Source organism: Epinephelus fuscoguttatus, linkage group LG23 (genome assembly GCF_011397635.1).
Source record: "Epinephelus fuscoguttatus linkage group LG23, E.fuscoguttatus.final_Chr_v1".
Classification (NCBI taxonomy): Eukaryota; Metazoa; Chordata; class Actinopteri; order Perciformes; family Serranidae; genus Epinephelus; species Epinephelus fuscoguttatus.
In genome coordinates, this window is record NC_064774.1 from 27,993,238 (window position 1) to 28,006,581 (window position 13,344).

Here is a 13,344-nt window from a genome sequence, read left to right on the forward strand (position 1 = left end):
CATTTATGTTCATAGTTTTAATATACTGTAATTTCACAAGTGTCTTCTACAAAGGTGACGAATTGACTGTTTTAACATATGCAAATCTGTCAAAGTTAAATCAAAACTAAATGTATCTTACTTTCTATAAAAGGCAGCGGTGAGCCACATGATGATGAGGAATACAACTGCAAAAGTAAGATTTTCTTAAAAATGTCTGTCATTGTGCAGATTATCAAATTTATTAACGTAAAGCAGTTTGGCTAAATTCAGTTTGCACTGGGCCTCTACAGAGAAAATAGAGTTTAACTTAATGATATTTCTTGTAGAAGAGCCTGATGGAGTAGCAAAGCAGACGAGTGTGATCCTGGGCACTCTGACTGTTGTCCTTGTGATAGTCATCGTTGGTCTGATTGTGAAAAACAGGAAACTTCAGACAGGTACTTTGTCAGAACCACCGTGTGTATCTCATATTTGTTTTGTTGCGGGAAAAGCGATCATTGAACTGACCAGATGTTTTGTTTCTGTCCCTTAAAGAAGAACAGAGTGCAGTGCAAAGTCAGGTCAGTTCAATTTTAACATTTGCTTTTATATATTTTTTCTAGGAGCCCAACCAAAAAAACAGCCAGGACTAAATCGTATTGACTACTATACGCTTGTCCCTAAAATAATGGTATATACAAAAATAAATGCAAGGAAAATCCAGTAACTGTGGGGCTATATTGTGGTATTAAAATTATGTCAAGTCACCGTATTAAGACTGTAAATATTCTTGTCATAGAATGTGGGCTCTGATGACGTGAACTACGCAGCAGTGACATTTCAAACAACAAGAGCAAAAAGAAGAGAGCTGGAGCCAAATGTTGTTTATGCTGCCACTAGATAGACTCAGCAGGCGACTGGAACTGATGCTGGATCATATTAATGTGCTGCTTCAGAGCTTTTGTACGACTTGTAGGTGACAGGAACAACCACCATTTATCAATAAAGATCTTATGTTGATTAATTTCCAAGTGTCTTTGTGCTGCACGGCATCAATTCTCAGGATTGTCTTTCTCTCTAAGTCAAATTCTATTAAGCAGAAGAAGAAAAAACAGTTGATTGGTGTTTGGTAGAGGAAGTGCCTGCCCAGAGTGATGTTCACATCACTTGTTAGACAGGAAGAGACAGCACAGTGTGGTCTGGCACAACAGAGGGGGAATTCATGAGGCCTGTTAGATTAGTTTCTAAAAATAAAATCTGAAAAGAAGCAGCAAATACTGGCTGAAGAAATTTGAAGCCCTGAGCTGTACATAAGTTTTGGAAAAACATACATCAAGGTTAAACTGAATATTTTAACTGATATCATAATAAGTTTGTTAAATAATTTGCTGTCTGAATTATCAATACATAAACATACATGCATATTAAAGAAAATTATTAAAAGCAGTTATAGTTGCACACCCCCATGAGTCTTTTTTTGCAAGTGGCATCAGTCGTGCAGTCTATCAGTATGGACAGAACGCAGTCTGAGGAGGTGTTGCAGTGGGGTTTCAACTCACCTTTCTTTGCTCTTGTGAATCCTGTGATGCCCTAGTGGCCCAGCCCAGGGGGCAATGCCTTGGTGGCAGTTGCTGAAAGCGGCTTCCAGATGCCTAAGGTGTGGAAAGTGTAACCCTGTAAGGGTGTGAATCTCAATGATATTGTATCAATTATTTTGACAACAAAACAATATTTGTTGATATCAAAGAGTCTGACACGGCACAATTTGGATTCAACTTAATTCAGCTGCCTGCAGTCAACATGAGACAATATCAGAACATATCCTCTTTGTCTTCTTCTTGGCAGCTCTCCGTTGTCTGTCTGGTGCTAGGCCACTACAACTGCTTGAATGTTTAGGAAGTAGTTGAGCATGGACAGAGACGTGCCACGGAAAGGTCAAAATTACGGCCTATCCTGATTATGACAACATATCAGTGTTGTCACTTTGCATCAATAATATTGGATTGTTGATCACTGAATTGATATATTCATCCGGATAAATGTATTGTTACACCCCTATTAACTCTCTTGCACAAGGTTGCTTAACCAAAGAAGTCATATGATCTCGGCGAACAAGGGTGCTGTGGCAAAATTACTCAATATAAAAGTATCTGAATGTCATCATGAATAATTATAACTGTATGAACTTACACTGCCTGGCCAAAAAAAAAGTCACCACCAAAAGAGAAGGTCATACACTCTAATATTTCGTTGGACCGCCTTTAGCTTGGATTACGGCACGCATTCTCTGTGGCATTGTTTCGATAAGCTTCTGCAATGTCACAAGATTTATTTCCATCCAGTGTTGCATTAATTTTTCACCAAGATCTTGCATTGATGATGGTAGAGTCTGACCGCTGCGCAAAGCCTTCTCCAGCACATCCCAAAGATTCTCAATGGGGTTAAGGTTTGGACTCTGTGGTGGCCAATCCATGTGTGAAAATGATGTCTCATGCTCCCTGAACCAGTCCTTCACAATTTGAGCCCAATGAATCCTGGCATTGTCATCTTGGAATATGCCCGTGCCATCAGGGAAGAAAAAATCCACTGATGGAATAACCTGGTCATTCAGTATATTCAGGTAGTCAGCTGACCTCATTCTTTGAGCACATACTGTTGCTGAACCTAGACCTGACCAACTGCAGCAACCCCAGATCATAACACTGCCCCCACAGGCTTGTACAGTAGACACTAGGCATGATGGGTGCATCACTTCATCTGCCTCTCCTCTTACCCTGATGCGCCCATCACTCTGGAACAGGGTAAATCTGGACTCATCAGACCACATGACCTTCTTCCATTGCTCCAGAGTCCAATCTTTATGCTCCCTAGCAAATTGAAGCCTTTTTTTCCAGTTAGCCTCACTGATTAGTGGTTTTCTTAAGGCTACACAGCTGTTCAGTCCCAATCCCTTGAGTTCCCTTCGCATTGTGCGTGTGGAAATGCTCTTACTTTCACTATTAAACATAGCCCTGAGTTCTACTGTTGTTTTTCTTCGATTTGATCTCACCAAACGTTTAAGTGATCGCCGATCACGATCATTGAGGATTTTTTTCCGGCCACATTTCTTCCGTGAAGACGATGGGTCCCCACTATCCTTCCAGTTTTTAATAATGCGTTGGACAGTTCTTAACCCAATTTTAGTAGTTTCTGCAATCTCCTTAGATGTTTTCTCTGCTTGATGCCTGCCAATGATTTGACCCTTCTCAAACAGACTAACATCTTTTCCACGACCACGGGATGTGTCTTTCGACATGGTTGTTTAGGAAATGAGAAGCAACTCATTGCACCAGTTGGGGTTAAATAACTTGTTGCCAGCTGAAAGATAATCGCCCATGCAGTAATTATCCAATAGGAGGCTCGTACCTATTTGCTTAGTTAAATCCAGGTGGCTTTTTTTTTGGCCAGGCAGTGTATGATTCATCCATGATCATAGGTCTAGGTTAGGTCTTTTCAGAGGCCTCAAAGTCCTTCACCATCTGAATGTAGCCATATGAGGAGGCTCCGGGGTGATATTGTAAGTAAGTTTAGACTCCAATGATTGTTTAACAAAATGAAGACTGACCAAGTGTACAAGTTTACTACATCAAGGAGGGTCCCGTATTAAGTTCTGGAGGTAAGTTCCCCCCATACCCAATCAACATAGATCCTCCGCCACTCCTTGAATTGGCAGGATGTGGCACTTTCTGGAAATTTCCAGCAGCATCTGCCTGTGGTTGAACAACACGTTCTCATCCCAAGTCATCACATATTGCAGCTTCTTCAGTGGCCTTTCATGTCTGCATATTACGCCCTTGGTATCCTCTTGCATCTGCTGTTGAAGATTGGGGACACCACGACCAATGCCAGGCCATCAACAAAAGCACATGGTAAGGTTTAGGAAACGAACATCGTGGTTTGGCTCTACATTCATACGGGAAGCAAATACTGAGCTCATGGGTGACAGTACGCTGATTGTTGAACCCATCCACCAACCCTTCCGCCCGCCCTGTAGGGACTTTCCAGCTCCTTATATTATGTTACCGACAGTGTTACATTCTGAAGCCACCTAGAGGCATATCATACCAGCATTACAGGTGCCGTTCAGGAGACTGGTGACATATCATAACGCCGTGACAGATTCAGTCCAGTCGTGTTACAAACTGATGCCACCCAATGGTGTATCACACTGCCATGAAAATGGGCTTTTGGTGTGGGAACGAGAATGGGCTGGGTTGAAGCAAGCAAGGCACGTTTCCTGCTGAAGGTGATGTGCAACTACACATAAAGCATTTCATTCAGTCTCACTTTAGGCATGTCTTTGAAGCTTGCATGCTGTTCATCAGGAGAGCCCTGTCCAAAAAATATAATTCATATTGACTAAAAATAATTAAATAAGCATGACATTTACCAGCCACCTCGGCTGTGTCTTCCAATTAAGATTTCATGATTAAGATTAACATAAGTAGTTGTGTGTGTGTCTTCATTTTGGATGAGGGGATTAGTTTTGTCATTTACAAATAATAGTGACTTCTGTAGGAAAAGTATTGTCAAATAATGTGGTCTGAAGAACAACATAACATTATAGCCAACCTTCTGCATCAACACGTGTCTTGCTGAAAGCATTAATGTGGTCAGTTTGAACAACAGGAAAGGCCACCTCCTTACGTTGAAAGCAGCCTCACTGGAGCAGAGTTCAGTTGCGGACATTGCAGAGCTTCTGTCACACACACCATGAAGAACTCTAACTTTATTATAGTTTTAAGTCTCCTCAGCTACAGTAAGTACTGGCATTAAATTACTTTCAGCTGTATTTATAACGTTGGTAACTTCATCTCACCAGAATTGAAACTATTCACTGATTTCAAAGATCATTTACATATTTGTTTGAGTTGAGTTGAGGTTCTTTAATTGTTTGGTTTCATCTGAATCCTTTGTTTGGTTCAGGCTGGATCTCTGTCTCAGTTTCTGAGACTGTGGACATCCAATCTGGTGAAGATGTCACACTGCAGTGCTCCAACATGTCCAAAGGTGAATCTGTGACATTGTGGTTCAGACTGGTGAATAAAACCAAGACCAGCTGTATCTCTGTTATGTTCAGTGCTGATGAGGGCGTTAGATACTGCGAGGGATTTCAAAATAGAAAATTTAAAATGAGATACATTTAAATGTTAAAGGTAAGTTTTGTCTTTCTTTTTTTTTCTTGGCACCAATGCTTTGGTCATTTATGTTCATAGTTTTAATATACTGTAATTTCACAAGTGTCTTCTACAAAGGCGACAAATTAACTGTTTTAACATACGCAAATCTGTCAAAGTTAAATCACAACTAAATGTATTTTTCTTTAAAAGGCAGTAATGATGTGGACTACATTACAAGTACAATTTTCCTAAAATTTTCCATCCAAGTGCAGATTATCTGATGTGTGAAAGCAGTTTAATCGTCCTAAGCAATAATAGAGTTTAACTTAATGATGTTTCTTGAACAAGAGTCTGATGGAATAGCAAAGCTGACGTGTGTGATCCTGGGCGCTCTGACTGTTGTCCTTGTGATGGTCATCATTGGTCTGGTTGTGAAAAACAGGAAACTTCAGACAGGTAATTCATAAGATCTACTGGATATGTGTGTCAGCACCATGAAAAACTACAAAATTGCTTATAGCCTAAATGTAGTAACAGCAAAAGTAAGCATAATAATTATAAATTTACTAATTAGACATATTGTCTCTGTCATTCAGCTGCCAGGGACGGACAGAATCAACAACAGCATGAGGTGAGTCTAGTTACATCTTTATATGTTTTAAAACTTTACATTTGGTTTGTTTTCTCACTAACTCAGCTATCTGACATGTATCTGTTTGTTTTCTCTTTATAGACTCTGGGCTCTGATGGCCAGAAAGACGCAGCACTGGCTTTGCACTTGCCAACAGTGAGGAACAGGAGCCCTGCATCACAGAGAGAAGTGGAGACTCATGTTATTTATGCTGCCCGCAGATAGACTCAGAGAGGAACTGATGCTTTTGTCACATTAACCTGCTGCTGTGTTCTTTTGAGGCTGGATGGGAGGAGTTATTATTTTCTTAATGGAAAAAAAGTCAAAGAAAATAGTAAATATGTATTTTTTTCCATAGCTCTCAGTCTGTTTTGCAAATATTATCTGATTTGGTAACTGTGTTACATGCCTGAATTAAAAATGAAATATATTTTTAAAAAGATTTCTGGTTGTATTTATGAATGTGGGAATTTCTGATGCTCATTGTTGCACTTTGCACTGTGGTGACACACAGCACTGTCTGCATCAGGGAGATATCTGTACCTTTACACTTCTTACAGACTCGGACACCATTTTATCTTCACATGGTTGATAAGCATCTATCTAGCTTGTGAAAGGATGCTTGAAGCAGAGTGACAGTTTCACATCCTCATATGAAACCATTCACTCTACAGGCTTCACTTGTGTAAGACCTGGCAGATACTCTTATCACTGTACTAACTACTCGCGACAGAAAGACAGTATGTACATGTCCTATTATTATCTGTGACACAGCCCATTTCCATCACAGGTGCTTTACAACAACTGTTTCCACTTACAGTTGTTGCAGCCAGCTATAGGGGCGGGGTGATAAGCTAGCACATTTTAAAGAGATGGTTCAGATCTTTTGATCTGATGAGGGACTTACCAACAGTTAGTGTGTTACCTACAGTAATGTGGGCACGCCTGGTGTTGGGCATTAGCATCACTACAAGTAGCAAGGTTACTAACTTAACTGCATTTCTCAGTAGTGTGGTGGTGATGTCACTACTTTCTGAGTCAAATAGCTTTTCAGTAGGAAAGCTGATTTAAGGTTTCAAGTTCTTTTTCCTGGGAGGTGCAGCAGCCTTTTTTTCTGCAGAGGTCTGGATAAAAGTAAGGATACTGAAACTGAGGATAAGTGATGTTGCTGAGCGCCACACCGAGGCAGGTAGACATGGGATACACTTGTATGCGACATCACATACTGAACCTTCAGTTTACTTAGGACCCTATAATACCAGAGTGACGGCACTTAACATGACTCCTGTGGTATGCTGAAGTTAAGCCTCACGCGCCCTCTAGTGGGGCATGAGGGCATTACATTTCCGGCCAGAAAACCCATTCACTTACAGTATGTCTGACGCGCACTTGCTTGGTTGATGGAAATGGCCTTGTTTTTACTTTTAGGTGTCTTGGTCATATTAAGTCATGCTTATAATTTGTTTATTTCAAAATGTAGAGAGTAACATTATGGTAGACAACTGTTTTTTTTTTCTTTTTACCTGTAAATGGTAGATTACAGTAGATTATGGTAGATTATGGTAGATTATGCTTTTAGGTTTGCTTACTTTGGAAACACACAAGAATTCCTGGTCGACAGCAATGCAGCATTACTGAAGTTCAGTTAGTTCTTGGTCGGATATGCAACGCGCTATCCCGCCACTAGAGGGCACGTGACCAACTTTCCACTTGACCAATGTGTGTCGCTACTCTGGTATTGTAGGGTCCTAGGCAAGACATGCCCCACTCTGCCTCTGATTGGCTCCATTGGCTCCATATTTGTGTGTCTTGCCCATAGACTGTATATATATTAAGTGGATTTGAAGCGGACACAACAAGGGCTGAGAAAAGAGACAGAGAGACAGAGAACAGTGTTAAGTAGGAAGAGAGGGGACAGAGAGTGACATACTGATGTCACGTGTTATTTGCAGGACGTGTTCATGTTTTAATGTCCCAGAGAAAAGAAAATATAATATTTTATAATATAATATTTTGAATTACTGACAGAGCCAGATAGCTGGCTGAAAGAGGCCAAGACAGAGAAATGCATTAAGTAGGAAGAGGAGAGAGAAAGGGAGAGAGCAATAGGCCAACTGACGATGTCATGTTATTGGAGGACACGTTCAAATGTCACAATGTCTTCAAAAAAAACTTTTCTAGCCTTTCAATTTGTTTCACTGACAGTTTTTCTTATCACTGAGAAAATGCTGATTTGACATGAAGTCAAAAAATAAGAGTGGCTTTGCAACTACCAAGCTACTCTTGCCATTTTCTCGTAGCTCAGCTTGCTATATTTCTCTGGGGATTGCTTCAATATAGTGGAATCATTTTGACATAGGATAACTGGCAGCTTAGCTCACTACATTTTCCAAGTCGCTTGTCCAACACTGGACACACCCCCAATTGAGAAGCAGACAGGAGTACTGACACAGAAGCTGTGCAATGTACTGTTTTGGAGGGGTCGACAGCAAAACATATTTTAGTCACCAAAAAAATCCATAGCAATTTATGGCGGTCTGTTGTCATCTGTTAGGTCAAAGCTCTGTGAGAATAAAGTTTGGAATCAAGCCACGGAAACTGTATGACTTTGAACAGGTTTGACATTTTTGCAAAACAATGTAATACATGCCTGAAGTAAAAACACAATCTATCTTAAAAAGACTGCCAGTTTTATAAAGATAAACATTTCTGACACCTACATGCCCAGTGTTGCACTTTGCACAGTCTGCACATATCTGTATCTTTACACTTCTGACAGACTTGAAAACTACTTAACTGAATTAATTGAAAGAAATTAGTTTCATGACTTGTTATATTATCTGGGGGGCTGGAGGGGGATGGTGTGGCAATATGGAGATGATAGTGTACATTTCCAGACAGTCTCTAGTGCAAGGCAGAATAGTGTTGTACTCACAAAACTCAGAAAGAGACAGGAATATCTGTTGGGCTAGAGAGAGAAGTTCAAACTCTACCAAACACTGCATGAAATATGTGTGAATGGTTTCAGAGATTTACAGAATTTGCAGACTCAAAACCACCAAATCTAATGTCAGAAAGCTGTTTCACAACACAACACTCACAAGAAACCACATGCACTGTATCAGGTTTGTTGAGATATTTTTAATCTCTATAACCAAAACAGGAGGCTCAGTGTTCGACTACTGTATGGTCGATCAATAAAGTATGTAAACACCTAACACCTTATCAAGTGTTCCTGCTAACGGCACTGTATGTTAAATATAGATAACCTACAGTGCAATTCCGAGTACATCATCATCTGTATTTGTATCTGTATCTGCTCAACCAACTAAATTGACCTTTTGCTAAGTTCCGCCACCAGATGCAAACTCGCCAATCATAACGTAGCATCAGGCTGGCTAAGACAAGGGTCCTACAACAACACAGCTGTGCTCCATTGACTCTAATGCAGTCATTTCAGATTTCCTTCATTTTCAGGCTGGTTTTGTGGATTTGGAGCTAAATGTTGAGTCTGGGGCATGTCGTGTATTATTGATACCCGTTACCTGGAGAGGTTGGAAAAAGATATTTCTTCCCTGTTCCAAAACCAAAATCACACCCTGAAAAGTGTAGGGTTAGCTAGCTAGCTACTGAAGATATAGCCTACTGAATGTATACACATGCTGCTTTTGCTTTTTAATGATTATAACAGTGAAAAAAAGACCGACCCTGCTGTACAGGAACAAGTGAAGGGAAGCTGATATTCAATCAGCTGTGCGTCATCGCAGTATGTGCAGATGAATGTTGAGGTACGGGTGCTGGCAGCAGCACGGGGGCGAAGCCAAACACTGTTCATCTGCACACACTGCGATGCCACACAGCTGGTTCAATATCAGCAAAGTTTCCCTTTATATTCATTGTCTTCTGTGGCGATCAGCAGTGATGTGGTGGTTCACTTTTACACTGTGATCTGTAGCCTATAGTTCAGCTTTAGCTTCTAACTATCTTTGTCTTTTTAACCTGTTGTTGCTGCTGAGTCAGTTTGACATCCTGGATATATCCTTCAAACACAGACTGTAGACCCCTCTGTCTGCTTCTCTCTGGAATCTCGGTTTCATTTTTTCCAAAGGCTCATTGCTTATTCTGACAGCTTGTCAGACTATAACAAACAAGCAGGACTTACCGAAAGGTCAATCATCTTTAACCATGTCTGGCCTGAGAATGGGTGAGGTTTCGATTTAAAGTGGGTGGGGCTTAAATCAGGAATGGGTGGGAGCTAACCAGAAGTTGTTATTTTAAGTATGAAACTGTTATCAGATGATCAGAACTTGGTATATTTATTATTTTTTAGAAAACTATTTACAAAACAATCTGAGAATCGAGCTTCAGATCATTTTGGATCACGTGAGTAAGACAAAACGTGTCCCACAACATACAGTAAGGCTTGTTGTATTTTGCTGAGCTTCAAGAGGAGAGAGGAGTCAATGACGACGTTAAACAGTGATCAAAACAGGTTTTTCAACATTTGTGAATAACCGCAACCCCAAGAGGTCCTTGAGCGTACAGTCATAAAATGTGGCCAGGCTTACACCTGGTGGAGATAATTACGTAGTTCAGTTGTCACGGATACCAATGACCTCTTCAGATGAAACACACATGACCAGAATCTGTGTGGTAAACCACTCAAGTCTGTGAATAGATAACACATAGAAAAAAGGAAGTTTCTCACTTACAGAGCATGAGAATGTGAAGCTTCAGATACAGACACAAACATGCATCTTTCAGTCATTACATGAGTTTAAACTTTGCTGGTCTTTATGTTCTTCCTACCTGGGCCTGTTAGTTTCCCAGTGGGTTTGCTGTGCAGTTATAAAGCACTCTCAACATGTAAACTGTTATCTGTAGTTCAAACAGCCTCCAACAAGTCTTTTAAGGACTACATTTCCCAACATCTCTCAGCTGTCTGCTAAAGTCAGTTTATGGTGGAGGTTATGTGAATCTTATTTTGTATAAGAGGTTAAGATGGGACTGTCTTAGATAAAGGCCTTGATGTATCTGATGTATAGTTTTTAATTTGCTTTGAACATAACTTTGGTAGCTTAAAATGAATCAATAATAACTGTCTCAAATCTCCTGAGGCCATCATTCAGCATCGTGACTCCTCTTACTGACGGCATATATGTGCTCAATTTAACAACTGGATAAGAGAGAAAAAGAAAGACCCGCCTCTTCAGTTGACAGCACCCTTCCTGGAGCACAGTTAGATGTTGCAGAGCTGCCATCGTACGCACTATGATGAAGTGTACCTTGATAACAGCTTTAATCATCTGCAGCCTCAGTAAGTACTGCCAACATATTTCTCTCAACTCCATCACAACTAAAACATATTTGCATATTATTATATTTATTAAGAGGTGTTTTTATCTTCCTGTATCTCTCTTATCGTGTCTGTTTCAGGCTGGATCTCTGTCTCAGCTGCTGAATCTCAGACTGTGGAGGTCCAGTCTGGTAAAGAAGTCTCTCTCACATGCTCTACGAAGTCCAAATCTCCAACAGTGTGGTTCAGAGTGGTCAACAGAACCAAGGCCAGCTGGATCTCCACTATGTTCACCTCTACCAGCGATCCTTCATACTGTGATGGATGTAAAAATGGAGCATTTGAAATGAGTTCCAACACCTCCACTGCCTCTCTCAAAATGGAGAAAGTGAATGTATCTGACTCTGGACTGTATTTCTGTGTTGTTTTCACAGAGAACACAGTTTTCAGCACCACACATTTAAATGTTGCAGGTAAGATTATTATCATTATTATTATTATTACATTTATTAAGCCCATGTCTTTGTACATTTAATAATTGCCCATTGTCATGTATAATTTTTGAAATGAGAGAGTTTTTAAGTAAAATGAAGAGTAAATGTATCTTCATGTTGTTAACAGGCAGTGATGAACCTCATGATGATGTTGACAGAAAGCCTAAAAGTAAGTTTTCTTTTGTTGTGTAGATTCACTGCTAGTGATTTTAAGACAATAACAATATGGCTTATTTCAGTTGTCAGTTTAATGTTGTCACAGTTCTCAAGCCAGTAAGTGTAAAATAGAGTCTCACTGTATCATCTTTCTTTCTTCAGAGTCTGATGATGTAACAAAGCTGATGAGTGTGATCCTGGGCGGTCTGACTGCTGTTCTCCTAACAGTCATCATTGGTCTGGTTGTTACAATCAGGAAACTTCAGAAAGGTACTTTCTAATGGATACTGTTTATACCTTGTGTTATTTATTCATTTTCTGTATTCTACATTTCAACGTTGTGTGAATTGGAGTTTTGATCCTCTGTCCAAACCTGATTAGGACTGATTCTTTGGGCCTGATCAAAGCTCTAGTGTCGATATATTAAAATACAAAATCCCATGTTGCCAAAACAGAATGACAGTTAAGTTTAAGGAAAATAATTGTCAGTTATCTGATTGCACATATTGTCTGTGTCATTCAGCTGCCAGTGAAGAACAGAATCTACCACAGCGTGAGGTGAGTGAAGTGTTTTTGTTATTGTTTTATCATTTTAAATTATGTCTTGTCATGTGACCATTTGACTAAATTTCAGCTCGGAAAGACAAGTGAGAGTAAATATTGTGTTTTACAGAATCCGGGCTCTGATGATCTGAACTACGCAGCAGTGAATTTCTGTCAAAAAGGAAGAAGAAGAGAAGTGGAGCAGAATGTTGTGTATTCTTCTACTAGATAGGAAGATCAGGAAGCAACCTGAGGTGTTGTTCAGAGTAAAACTGATGCTTTGACATATTAATCTGCAGATGTGCTTTTGTGTTGGTGGTGGACTTACCATTACTGTGTCAAAAGAAAAAGAAATGTGAAGGCCTATTCCTAGTAATGTGTTCTATTCCTGTTCCTCTTTTGAAAGATGTAATCAGAGTACATCAATACAGAAAGTAGATATTTTGAATATTGACTTAATACTGTGAGTGTCTATACTGGTATGAGGAATAAAAATACAAAGATGCAGCAGCCATCCAGCTTTATGTTTCTTTTCATGTACTGTACATGTAACAAGTCTACTGTCTACTGTGGTAAGAAAACAGTGCTGTGGGTACCAGCCTAAAGAGAAGTCTCAGCCACAGGAGGACTGGCCTACAGCTGAGTTCTATTTATTTCAGTGTGTTACTTTTGTAATGTAGCATCAGCTGCAAAGCAAACTTTGTACATACATAGTTGGCTGCAGGCAAACCATTCAACTTTGTGAATTAGTGTGTTCAACTTGTTAACTTTGTTACTTAGGAGGGCTTTTGAACCAGTTTTGAGTTTGTGAATATAAGTCTGTATCGTAGTGTACTTTATAGTGCTATTAGTTGGTTTTCTGGTACTCTTTTGTTGGGTCGCTATAGAGATCTTCTAAGCAGTTTAAGTAGGAGTGAGGAGCCCTGTTTGTTTGGCATTGTTATGTGTTTTTTTTTCTCTTGTTTCATATTTTATGAGTCTAGGTGAGAAACTTGTCTTTTGTTTAATGGGTTTTTTGCGGAGGTAAGTTTGGGCCAATAACTTGGGCCAGTAACTTAGGGCCATGAGTTTTGTTTGTTGTTTTGGGCACTGCTTATCTCTGAA

The 13,344-nt window shown here is 39.8% G+C and overlaps 1 protein-coding gene and 2 long non-coding RNA genes across 4 annotated transcripts; all 3 read left to right on the forward strand.

Annotated features, from left to right (window-relative positions):
• Nucleotides 1–308: 308 nt before the first annotated feature.
• Nucleotides 309–948, forward strand: LOC125884498 (uncharacterized). Its single transcript, XR_007448713.1, has 3 exons — nucleotides 309–419; nucleotides 517–542; nucleotides 761–948. It is a non-coding gene; the product is annotated as an uncharacterized LOC125884498 (long non-coding RNA).
• A 4,528-nt stretch (nucleotides 949–5,476) lies between these two features.
• LOC125884499 (uncharacterized) lies at nucleotides 5,477–6,009 on the forward strand. The gene is made up of 3 exons (XR_007448714.1): nucleotides 5,477–5,576; nucleotides 5,717–5,751; nucleotides 5,854–6,009. It is a non-coding gene; the product is annotated as an uncharacterized LOC125884499 (long non-coding RNA).
• Nucleotides 6,010–11,005: 4,996 nt separating this feature from the next.
• LOC125884493 (uncharacterized) lies at nucleotides 11,006–13,344 on the forward strand. Of its 2 annotated transcripts, XM_049569569.1 has the most exons (6): nucleotides 11,006–11,068; nucleotides 11,188–11,520; nucleotides 11,669–11,710; nucleotides 11,860–11,967; nucleotides 12,221–12,255; nucleotides 12,371–13,344. In XM_049569569.1, exons 1-6 carry the CDS (start codon nucleotides 11,023–11,025, stop codon nucleotides 12,470–12,472), a joined length of 666 nt encoding a protein of 221 aa, XP_049425526.1. In that variant the 5' UTR covers nucleotides 11,006–11,022; the 3' UTR covers nucleotides 12,473–13,344. The 2 variants fall into 2 exon arrangements, with proteins under 2 accessions (XP_049425526.1, XP_049425527.1); XM_049569570.1 differs by lacking the exon at nucleotides 12,221–12,255.